This window comes from Semicossyphus pulcher, unplaced genomic scaffold (genome assembly GCF_022749685.1).
Source record: "Semicossyphus pulcher isolate SPU_LCO1_2020_fin unplaced genomic scaffold, fSemPul1.0.p SCAF_6, whole genome shotgun sequence".
NCBI lineage: Eukaryota > Metazoa > Chordata > Actinopteri > Labriformes > Labridae > Semicossyphus > Semicossyphus pulcher.
The window spans coordinates 21,421,285-21,433,875 of NW_027211737.1; the positions used below are offsets into that span (position 1 = coordinate 21,421,285).

The 12,591-nt window shown below is 42.4% G+C and overlaps 1 protein-coding gene across 1 annotated transcript in view; it reads right to left on the reverse strand.

Moving 5' to 3' along the window:
• Positions 1-3,035: 3,035 nt before the first annotated feature.
• The window catches only part of adgrv1 (adhesion G protein-coupled receptor V1), a 99,913-nt gene continuing 90,357 nt past the window's right edge, over positions 3,036-12,591 (reverse strand). Inside the window, exons 92-94 of the mRNA XM_069683260.1 lie at positions 11,031-11,216; positions 7,884-8,061; positions 3,036-3,445 (exon numbers count right to left, since the gene is read on the reverse strand). Coding sequence (XP_069539361.1) covers positions 3,327-3,445; positions 7,884-8,061; positions 11,031-11,216 — 483 coding nt within the window. The 3' untranslated portion in view covers positions 3,036-3,326. The remainder of the gene's footprint in view (positions 3,446-7,883; positions 8,062-11,030; positions 11,217-12,591) is intronic.

The window sequence follows — 12,591 nt, forward strand, 5'->3', positions numbered from 1 at the left end:
CTACACTGCCAAGATGCTTCTAATGAGGTATGTTTACAGTGATTAGATTCAGTCTGGTACACAGTGAGCAAGATGTACTGCAAATGGACGGCAATAACCTTCTCTACAGGGAGGCTGAATAATGAAGCATAGATCATTTCCACGGAAAAACTAGGATGCAACAGGTTGCATAAGTTTGTCTTACAATCCCTCAGCTGTCTGGCTGTATTGATTAAACCCGAGGATGATTGTTTGACGCCAGGCTTTTACGTGTTCAACTGGGTCACTCCATTGTCGTCTGAGACGTGGCATTGCATGTTACATTAAAAGGACTATTGTATACTCACCCAAACCGCCGTTCCCAGCCTAAAGAATTAAGGGAGGGTTGTATTTCATATATGATCCTGCAGATAAAAGAAAACAGTGAAAAGGTGGCATTATCGTGTTCCAGACCATCACACCCTTTCCATTGAATTTAAAGAATGCCATAGAGATCGCTTTTGTCATTACAAACTTCAGTTGAACGTCATTGAAAGTATAAAAATAGACACAATGTCCTTTTTTATTGTTTGATGCTGTAACTTCATCTTCTCTGAGAAAAGAACTTATTCATAACTTTGCAGACGAGCCCGAGGAAGATGTAAGAGGAGAGATCGCTGACAGCTCCTGAAATAAGACATGAGCGGTGAGAATCTGTGCTCTTTTCATCCCTGTGTGCTTCCTGTCTTCCCTCCCTTATTTTGTCAGACAACCCTGCATTGAGGAGGAGGTGATTCACTCAGAGGTAAAAGTGCAGACTCATCATCAGAGTATCCAGACTGTAAACGGGTGTGAATCAGCTGTTGCCTGCTCGTCTGCTGTCTTATCTCTGTCGCTCCCTCAGGGCACACACAGATAGAGAGAGGGCACACGGGCCAGGGGAGACCAAGGACTTCAACATAAACAAGCTCTCCTCAGGCCTTGTGTGTCTGAGAGCAAGGCCGCTGGGTTGGGACGTCAAGCTTTAATTGCTTTACCTCGTGCAGCTTAAACAGATGATTTAGATACTTTCGCAGAAGCTCTGCACACCTCATCTCAGATTCTGCAAAGTCCTTGCAGAAAACTTTTATTACTTTCCTATCAGCCGCCAAATCAGTGCCTCGCAAATCTGAAAATGCGTCCTTGAGATTTCCTGCGCTCATGAAGAACCAACTCCTCCACAACACATTGTACATTTAATTATGTTTAATCCCTGTGTAAGGTTCGTCCTTGACCTTGGAGATAGAAGTTTGAGAAGCAATTTCTTATCACAGGATCCTCGCTATTTATCACAAAACACCTCAGAAAACACTGATAGTTCTGTGAGAATTAAAAGAGCAAGACGTCCGGTGTTGAATCCTGGTGTTTAGAGGTGCTTTAGTGTGGACTTTGACATTGATCGTCTGATCTAACTCTTGGTAGTAAACTAATCTAAGCCTGGCATTGAGTCAAACACTCAACCAACAGGATTAGATAAGAAAACACAGTGTACACTGCGCTTAATTACATAACTTAAATATGCTATAAAATATGCCGTGTGCGCTGGGCCTCCTCGTGTTCAGCAGTTTTTATGCAGCAGTTACATCAGAGGGGTATCAGCGGGCCTGTGCATAAGGTCTTCATTGCTGCAGATATTTTCCCTTTTATTATGTAGCTTCAAAAATTACGATGTTTGTTGCACCGTGTCTCATAAACAATGATGACATAATTCAGCCCATAGGCGATGCGGTTTACTCTAATGGATATATAATGGGAATACCTCGGAGCTGTAATGTCGCCGGCTGCAATAAAGCATGGAAATTAATCGCTTGTGTCCTAACTGCTTTCTTAGAAGGTAAACAAAGAAACAGGCTACAATCTTGTTTAACGGAGTAATGGCTTCTTTGCTGTCCTAAAGTTTTCCTTAAAATCCCAGAGGAACGTCTCAGGATGGGTCTCAAAAGGAATACTATCGCATCACAGGAAAAAGACTCGCACATGTCGTTTTGCTTTTTTGCCTCCAGAGACGGACAGAAAAAAGGGGAAAAGGAGAGTTCTGCACATCCAACCATACCGACTCTCTCTCTACATCGAGTGGAGAGGTTAGGATCAATAAGCTTTATAGATTCCAGCCCTACGAAACAGAGTCTATGACTCACTTTCTAAATAAAAATAGACATTTCATGTGTAAAAGAAGAAGAACTAATTCGTTCTCCCCTCCTCTTACTCTTCCCTCTACAGTCTCACACCCATTTCCCTGCAGGAAGAACTATAGATTCATTAGCCAGCGAGAGGGAGGCATTTAAAAAAAAACAACATTTTTCTAACTGGAGTCAAAATATTGGTAGCACACACATCTCCTGCTGATGCAGCTTTCTCATTATCTGCAGGGATCATCCCCTCAGCCAGCCACAATGAGCCCTGGAGGGGAGAGTTAACAACCAAGCAATGTCGCAACTCATCGATGGCGAGATGATTCCTCCTTCTCTTTAGTGGCCTTTGTTTTTTTCTTGTGCAGTAAAAGTCACAGCCTCTTGAGCAACCAGTAACCAAGTTCAGAAGTCTAACTAGCGTCGGGCAAAGGTCAAAGGTCGTGGCAAGGGTCGAGTAGACGTTGGATTCCTGGAGGTTCAAAGCTGCTGTCAAAGTTAAAAGGGGGACGTTTGCTCGCACTTTCAACTGCCTGATTCTTCACAGAGAGGATCAAAGAGGAGGCTCTGCTTTACAAAATGTGTGCTGGGAAGTAAAGCGGAATCGAACACGACTGAAGAGCTCATCGCCTCAAACTTATACGGTATTTTTAATATATTCCTCTGCTCTGCATTTCTTACATTACTCCTACTCGCATTTATGTATTCGTTGCTCTCTGCAGTTTGTAAAATCCCTGTGAGGCAGGGATCATTCACACTAACCAGTCCCCATGACGGTGTGACCTCTGACCCCGCCGTGACTCACTTACATAACCATAGGAGCCCCTCCTCGTGCAGTAATCTGCCTCTTTGACAGGTTACGAACAGGTAAGATAGACTCAGCCGCTGCAAATGTAAAATATACGGTCAATTATTTATTAACAATGTTACACCATCCTCAGCAGGTGAGCTGAGTTTCTTGGTTTCTACAGAACGAAAATCAAAATATACATTCAGAAACGCTTTAAAAAATTAATTTAGTAAAACATTTATGTATAGTTTCATTTATATATATAAAAAACAGATATACAGTAAAAATCATGGACAGTATCAAACATCTATTAGAAAATGTTCTATTCAAAAAACTGTTTTAGTGCAAAAGCATTCATAATATAAAAATACTGTGCTGTAATTTGATCTGATATGAACAGAGGTGAACAGTTAGAGGTGTGTGTCCGCGATGGGGATCCGCCTCAGCTCCACTATCTGGGAGTTTGTTACGCTCCCTCCGTCGTGGCTTCCAGGGATGGACTCGTTATCGCTCACGTTAAGGCCGGTCCCTGAAACAGACAGAAAATTACACTTCAATACAGAAACACGGTGATTTTCTTTTAATTATTTAACACAGAAGCTTTTCAACTGTATTTGTTGTTCATCTTAAAATATCCACGGATTCATTATCTCAACTCAACTTATCGATCATTTTCAGTCAAATTAGTGCCAATACAGTGTGATGTAATCAGCATGTTGTACAGTAAGTGATCAGTCATGACGATAAACAGACTCTGATGTCAGGCTGAAGCAGTGACACAAAGAAGTTCATTATGGGTTAAAGAACAGAGATATACTGTCCACACTGTGGCGTAAACACATGCTCAGTAATGCTTTGGAGTAAGTGTAACATTTGTATAAAGACTAGTATTATTATTGGGTTTCTAACAATGCATGTCTTCTTCTATCTACTGTGGGTGTTCAAAAAGAACAGACTGTTACCTCCAGCAACAACCTCACTACAAGTTTTCAGAGCTGTTTGTTTGTTTGTTTATAGGAAATTTGAAAAGTTCCAAAGTTCAATGTGTTTACCCGTCGCTCCAGGATTTCACAGGCATTTTTCTGTGATTGTTGCAGCCGAAAAATGTCTGATATCCTGGTAGCTTTTTTAAAAAAGATGCAATACAAGTTGTGTTTTTTGTCTGTTTAACACATCACACATCCACTGTGAGCCAAATAAGATGCCAAATAAAATGTGTAAAAACTGAATGACACTAAAGTCAATCGCCATGAAATGCTCATTTCACACTGCATGCGTATATTCAATGGTGAAAAGGAGAGTCTAAGCGTTATATATTACACTTATGCTGTTCTACTCGTTATTTACTACAATCACACCGGAGCCTCGTTAAAGCGGCGCAGCTGTCTGCTTCACAGCAAAAAGAAAGTACATCTCTAGCATACAGCGTCCTGCAGATATTAAAGATAGCGTAAAGGATGCCCTTTGATGTTAATACAACATTGCATACCAAAGGGTTCAGTATTTTGAATATCAAAGACGTGACGCAAATGAATGATGCACGCGGGGAAATTTGCACTGCAAGGTCAAGAATTTGCGGAACGCAGCAGCACAACTTCCTGGAGTGACTGTTTCACATGAAACATTATGCAACAGGCCAAGAAACACTTGAAACACTTTGAGAGATTACTCTTTTTTGTAAGTAGCTGCTGTAGAATTTGAAGAAGTTTCTCCAAATTGTGAAACTGTGAGGCATGTATGAGCCTCTTCACAATCTTTACATGAGCTACAGCACTTAAGTTTATTTGGATGCAAAATCTGGATTCAGAACCAAATTTCTTTTATGAGCAAACGTGTCTGTGTTTTAAATCTTCCCTACGAATTCAGTTTGTTCATATGACGTAGTTGTCTTGTGTTAACTTCCTGTTTTACAACATGTGTTAATGTCAGACACTGAATACCCGTCTCTGTGACAGGTTGTTGTCTGTGTAAAAACTACAAACAATAATAAAAATAAGCAGAGTACTTTATTGCTCTAGAAAGTGATATGGTATATTTTATAGATACAATAAAACATTGTCAATAAACCAAACCAAACCTAGGTGCGCTCAGCTTCCTCGTCCGGGGTTGAATCCTTCATGCATTACACAATAACCCTCACAATAAGGCGACGTATGACTCGATGACATAAGCAGAGGAGCGTCCCGTTCTATGATGCTTCATGTGATAAGAACGAGCTGCACTTAAACCATAAAAGCAGCAGGTTAATGATCAGCTCGGTTGTACTACGCGGAGTACATGTGTTGAATGTACATGTGTGTTTCAGTGTGTGTTAATAGTTCATTACTAAATGAAGTGTGAAGACCCTCATTACAGCGCCGATGGTACTGACCCCCATCAGGCGCTGCCCTGTTATGTAATTCTGAATGATCTTTACTGCTGACTGACTGGTTGAGATTAAACCAGGTTATAAATTCAGTCTGACGCGTATGGAGGAAGAAAAGGTCAGAGGTCAGCGGGGAAAGTGTGAAAAGGAGGAATGTCTTTATGACCAGAGGATTATAACCCAAGATTATCAGAATATTTAAGATCAAGTTTCTGTTTGACGGTTATTTTTTCATAAAGACGCCAGAGATCTGCGAGGAGCCGACTGATTCGACTTAATTAAATCTTCCAAACTTGCCTCTGAGCTACACTGAATAATATAAGCGATTACTTCACCCTGCTGAGTGTGCAGACGATAAATACTCTGGCTTGTTTGCTGCAGCCTCGGGGCTATTTGAGGTTGAACACACACCAGCTCTGGACAGCAGGGCGAGGTCAGGAGAGGAGCAGATCAAGAGACAAACGTCCCGCTGCTGCCACTCTCGGTTCACTTGAGATGAGCAGCGGCGCACACACACACACACACACACACACACACACACACACACACACACACACGCATCTCAGAGATTCACGCTGTCAACGCACAATCAATAAGAGGATAAGAGGTTATCTCTGTCCAAGATTTGAACTCAGTGAAACACTATCCTCTCAGACTAATCCTCAATCATTAACACCCATAAGTCTCTCCAACTCACACCTGCTAGAAGGGACTTTTAATTTGGCGGTCTTCATGGTTACAAGGTTTGTTTTTCTGGGATGCACGCTAGCAAGAGCTGCAGCGTGAGGGCTGCAAGGTGGTACCCAGACTGACTCCACAAAGTAACGTTTGATGAGAGTGTCAAGATTTAAACTGAAAACCAAACATCAGGACTTGTCTTGCTGTGTCTTTTATGAGCTCAAGGCTATCAAAAGTCTGGCATTAATCAATATTTGTTAATGATTTATGTCCTTTAAAGGGATTTGTACTCTCCATAATCTCAAGAGGTTAACCCATTAACATGAGGCTCTTATCATGTTCATGTGTCTGTCTTCACTTCGTACTGTATCTCTCTCTCCCAGAGCGACCACCTCACAAACAAACATCCGGCTTTTTCCATGATGTGAGGCTAAAGCTGTCTGGGATATACTTGAAGCTGAGTTGAATGATTGTTTTAAATGGTCAGCTGTCCATCAGCACGAACACTCACTATTGGTGGTTACTGACAATGATCCGTGAAGCAATAAATAACCAAAGAATAACAGTCAAATCCAGGGATTAGTCCCAGACAGACAACAATTTCCATAATGAGTCCTCCTCTCTCTGTTTAAAAATAAATGCATTTATGACCTTTAAAAGCCAAGATTTTTGCTGATGCAATGTCTCCATGAAAAGTCTTGTTTCGTCTGCTAAAACCCCAAAATATGACATTAATATTTCACACAAAGTTTCACTGCACTTAACGTATTTCTTGCACTCATTTTAAAGTCTGAGTACAGCTTATTTACATTACCAGTTAAGGTGTTACAGCCAGCTCTGTCTCTATTTTAAATGTTTTTCTCTTCATCATTATTTTTCCAGTGTGTGAAAATGGCTCCAGTGCAGTCGTTAAATTTCAGACAAAGTCTCACATTAACAGCAGAGAAGTGTCCCGGCGTAGCGATGCTCCTGTTGGCTGCCGTCCAGCTCAGCCTGATTCGTATTCACACGCTGTGAGGCAATTACTCAGTGATTTGGGAGAGTAAGACTGGAGGAGAGGTCTGCGTGTGTGTGTGTGCGTGTGTGTGTGTGTGTGTGTGTGTGTGTGTGTTTGAAATATCAGTGAGCAGTTTGGGCCCTTAGCTCGTGAAAAATTGATGGAAATAGAAGAATGGTTTCCATGGCAGCAGAGAGATTTAATGTAAGCAGAGGAATGACTAAGCAGGGTGGATGCTAACAGATGCTATAGATACTGCATGTATTTACACTATGGGATATATCTTAACATTTCCTTCTTTGTCTCTAACTTTTATAAACTCACAACATCTCTATAGTTTTTGTTTCACCGTGCCAAGCCTGGTTAAAAAGTTTTATTGTGGAAGCGGGCTGTTGTTTAAAAAAGTTTCCTGGCAAACAAATTGTATTAAATTGTGGTGACCTTTTGCAAAGTACACGGTGGCTTGATTTTCATAAATTTCATGGAAAAGTTTTTACAGGATGTTTTTTTTTCTTTTAGAGTTTGATGAAAATAAAGTTTCTTATTGATTTAATCTTTTTAACACTTTTATATAACAATGAAATCACTGGAGAATGAAAATGTTAAAAAAGAAAACTTGAAACCTGAAAACTCCTTTACATTTTTATGACAACACTGTTGAACTGCAGAAGAAATTCAATATAATATTGTGTTCCTGTCATGTTTTTACTGCTTTGTACTCTGCCAAACACTGCATTTTAATTAATTAAAATCAATGTGCAAGATAAATAAGATAACACATTTTCAGGGGAAAGAATGGCTGTGTTTTAAATCAAGTGTTATTAAGGAAAAATATTGGCACATTGACAAACGGAATAATTGCTCGAGAGAAACTTCTTGTACTACACAAACAGCATGAATACATCTGTGTGTTTGTGGGATCCTCACCGGTTTTTAAGGCAAATATGAGGTCGTCAAACTCCTGCGACTCCTCGTCTGCGGTGACCAGGTTGGTGTTGATGAAGCCGCCCTCGGTGGTGTACGTGCCCATCGCAGGGCTGGGTTTGAACACACTGCTGGGCTGACTGCTGGGCCGCAGAGACGCTCGCTCCCAGTCTGCTGACACCTGCAACGCACAGACACACAGCCGCATGAGCACATGAGTACACAGCCTGTGATGTGAACTTTGATTGAACCTTGATTTTTACGTTTTAATCATGGAGGCTCACATGCTGGGCTACATTTTGGGACTTTAAAATCTGACTCAATAAAAAATGTATGAATGTAGAGAAACAGAAAGTTCCTGATATTTGATTTATAAGTCTTCTGAGCTTTGGTGAGTCCTTCCTCTCAGCAAACTAATATGAATAGTGAAAGCAGTTATTTGGACTTTTATTGTACATAGAGAGTTAATTGTTAAGCTGCATATCGTAGCGCGTATCTTCAGGTGTTATTGATAAAGATTCTCTCAACGCCCAAACACTCTAACTTCCACACGAACATCAGGCACAAGCACCAGTCTTATAATCAATACACTCACACCTACAAACTCTCTCACACACACACATATGCATGCTTAACTCAGAGCATGGCTGCGTCTGTCAGCCGTGTAATCACGTCTGTGAAGAGTTGGGGTCACGCAAAGTGCATGTTGTCCAAGCACCCCAAAGGGGTTAAGGCCGGGGCGCGGGGTCACAGCGGGTTCATGGGGTGAGACCGGGGTTAGTGGAGTCTAAAATGTTTTGAGGGTCAAACTCTTTATCATGCATCCATACAGAAAAACACAGGAGTGATGGGACTGAAAAACATGCCAGAGGATCTCACTGTGTGTTTGTGTCTCGTATTTTATCCACAAATGCTTGATGAATCCATTATCTCCCCTTGTTTTCACTGTGTTCATTTATTATGAACGCCTCATCTGTCTTTGTACATGCATAAACGTGTGTCTGTGTGTGGGCGTGTTGTACAAGCGTCTGAGGCCTGCTGGGCTGTAACCGGTACATATTGTCCCGTTGAGGTGAATCAAGCCCCAGCAGGCACCTCAGATCTGTCACATCCACTTTGAGGAGAGGCTGCGGATGACTCAGACCGTTCAATACGCTATTCAACCCTCAAATTAAATGATTCTATCCCTGTTCTAATCTCACTTTAAAATCCTGTTCAACCAATCCACTCCACAAATCGACACTCATATCACCACTCTCAGCGTTCTCTATCTGCGCTCTTATTCTCGCTGGGCTGCAGCCAAATCTCACAGAGGCGAGAGTGTGCTTTCATGAATATAACGAGATTACTGGATTCCTACATGTGGGGAGAGGACGAGGGAAAGAAGGGAAGGGGGGGGGCGGGTGTTCCCAGGAGTGATGGAGTTAAACCTGCCCCCTTTTTTTCTCCTTCTTTCCCTCCCTCTCACCAGCTCAGGCCTTATAGGGTATTCTCCAGGGACACGGCTGCTGATGAGAGTTACTACAGTACAGAAAAGTACTGCATGTGTGTGCTTCAGTGTGTGCTTGCATGTGATGTGCCGGCCTGACAGAAAAGGTCACAAGAGCCGATGATGTGGGTGTTCGTGGGAGTGAGTCAGACTGGACATTCGCGCACATTTTACACAGATGCTACATAATGAGAACCGGTCTGAAGCGGACAGGACGAAAGGGTGCGAGTGAGTGGATGTTCTCTCGGAGGAGTCACGCTCAGCTGATGTGAGAAATGTATGAAGGAGCGACGGGAATGGGCAAATAGAGCCATGGGAATGAGGGCATGGGAAAAAGAAGGAGGGGGGGAAAGAGAGAAGGTGGAACATAAAGAGGAAAGGTGAAGGCTGAAGTATTTAACAGGTTAGTTCCAGTTTTACTCAGCTGGCTCAAGTTTTTTCAAAGCTACTCCTGTAATTTGTGATAATATTTAACTTACATATGCAGCACCATTTCTCCAATGGGGCACAAACAAACCCTAATGACGGAGGACATCAGAATGGTTGCTACAGCTAGGAATTTTGTTTGCAAAATGTTTTCATAACCAAAGAAGAAGAAGACCCACTTCATAAAAAACATTTCCCACTCAGTTATGGAATATCTCACTATGAATGGAGAATTGTTTGTACTGGAACTAAATGATTACAGCAGGAGGGTATGGAACATATGGTTTATAAATACAGTTAATCTGTATAATCAGGCATGTCTACTTTTGATGACATAATTGACCCTTCTCTAAGCCCCTCTCTTGAACGGCCACTGTCCAGTCCTACGTTAGCAACCGTAACTAGGCGCGGGAGGCCTGTCAAGCTTTCGTAACTAGGAGGAATGCCGAAAATGTGCATATGGAATCTGCAAGTCCGACAGCAGACATCCTCAAAGCTTAGAGGGAAGGTGTCATATTTTTCGCTTTCCCGAAGCCAGAAACTCGAAAGGAGAGATGTCGGTCATGGATCAAAAATTGTTGAAGACAGTCAACTGGTCTCTGCTTGCGATCCTGCCTGGCCTTCACTACCAGCACCAATGATATCGGCACAGCCTTAATTTTACAACCCCTTGGTTTGTGCCGTTGTTGTTGGGCTTTCCTGTTGTGCCTTTAGGAGATCCAGTGTATGGATCAAGCTCACGATATGCGAGCAATATCCTGACGCGCTTTAAACAAAATGAAAAAGTGGGATAATTTAGTTTTGCGAATAATGGGCTAAAACACATTAGATAATGAGAGTCATAGGGAGTCCTAACTAAACATTAGCTTAAAATAAAACAACTTATTGACTTACCCTGCTGTGCAAGAACATTGATGTTCCCGTATATGATCCTTAACATGAATCGAGAATGTGGGGTGTCTGACGCTTGCATTGGGACCGCTGACACATTACATTCTCGATGCAGCTTTCAAATGCGTATTGTCGTCCTTTCTGTCTACTTCTCTCTGATATTTGGGAACTATTTTTTCTTGGAACATCTCTCACTGTTGTAGTTGAAAACGGCATATTATTTACATGCTGGTGCGAAAGCTTGACAGGCGTAGCAACAGTAACCAAGGGGGGCAGGACTTAACAAAGGGTCAATTGTGTGTCCCGCTGAAGGCCCATTTAGCTATGATTGTGTGTGTGTGTACCTCCTCCATGGCGCTGATGAGGTTCTGAGTAGATTTGCTGATGTCGCCTCCCACAGTGGTGGGTCCCCCTCCCTGGTAGCTGGAGTCGGGACCGTCATGGCCGCTCATCTCTACCGTGTAACTGGCTTTAGTGGGCCAACACAGCTGGTTGTGCATGACGAAGTACACCGCAAACACATACAGGCCCTGCAGGGAAAGAAACATCAACATTAAGAAATATGTTCTACATTCGACACGGCTCTGTTCATTCATCTTCTGCAGAGCTGCTCAGCATCATAAATTATGTAAAGCTTGTTTCAGACGGAATCTGTTACATTTCTGGCTTCATCGCTCTGTTTGGACAACGTCTCTGATGCTGGCAGACTTTTAGGTCTCTTGTAATGCTCCAAGAGCTAAATGTTTGAAATATAAATGTACATATTTTAACAACATTTTGCCAAATCAAGTCTTGGAGATATCAGGATGCATTCTCATTAGGCGTTGCAATTCTCATTATAAGCAGCAGCGTCTCTTCCAGATTGACAAATGGGTAATTACTTCATCATTGTACCATGACCTCATTGGCACTCTGGTATTTCTGCTTCCTCCTGTTCCCCGTCATCACCAAATCCTCTTGGTCAACAGCACCGGGCTGCGAATTACCCCAAAACAGCGGAGTGTCAAATACCACAGGGCCGTCCTGTATTTCACAACACCCATCACCGGGTGATGACGGCAGACAAAGATGGAATGAGTGCAAGGCACAGATGTGTGAATGTGAGTGCAAACAGACGCACGCAAACACAGAAGCCAACCTCTCACATAGGAACACCTTTAGATGTATGAGAAGAAAAAGGTCTGGGTCTTATCTAAAAGGCAAAAACTGGGTCGTCTGTTTCTAACAGAGCCAAATGAAACTGCAGCTCAGATAGTCGGACAATAAACTTCATATGTAGTAAAGCCATCATCATTACCCCTGTAACTGAGTAATACTGACATAGAAAAGGACTTATAAACAGTGCTGATGGTTGCAATCACCATTACGAGGAATACAACAGGAACCGTAAGTGGAAACTGTGTGTTTATAGGCACACTGTAAAACAGGAACATCCAGCTCGTAAGAAGGAAAAAGGGGGCTGCAAAAAGATAAAACACATGGAAAAACTCACAAGTTTTACAGCCTTGTGTTTCCTAAAGAGCGAGTTCCTCCTAATGTCTGTGCGTTCACCAGGGTAAGGAGCTCATCAGAGTCATTGTTCTGGCATTTTCTGTGTTAGAGGTACTGCAGGAAATTACCTTTCTTTGTATGATAGCGTAAAACAATAAACAAAAGCAGCCAGGTGTGTATTTATGTAAGGTGTATGTGGCTCCATCACGACAGCGCTGTTGGTGATTAGCACAGATCATTAGCGGCCTGTGCAGCCTGAGGAACAGGCTTTACTACCACAGGCCTGTTATGTGAGTGTTCCCTGGTCAGCGGAGAGGCCGTGTCTTTAGATACGGAGAGCACAGAACGAAGGGCGGACAGGAGGTGGTGGGCAGAGGGGGAGTAAACTTTCAGAGGGATGGAGGAGAGACCATG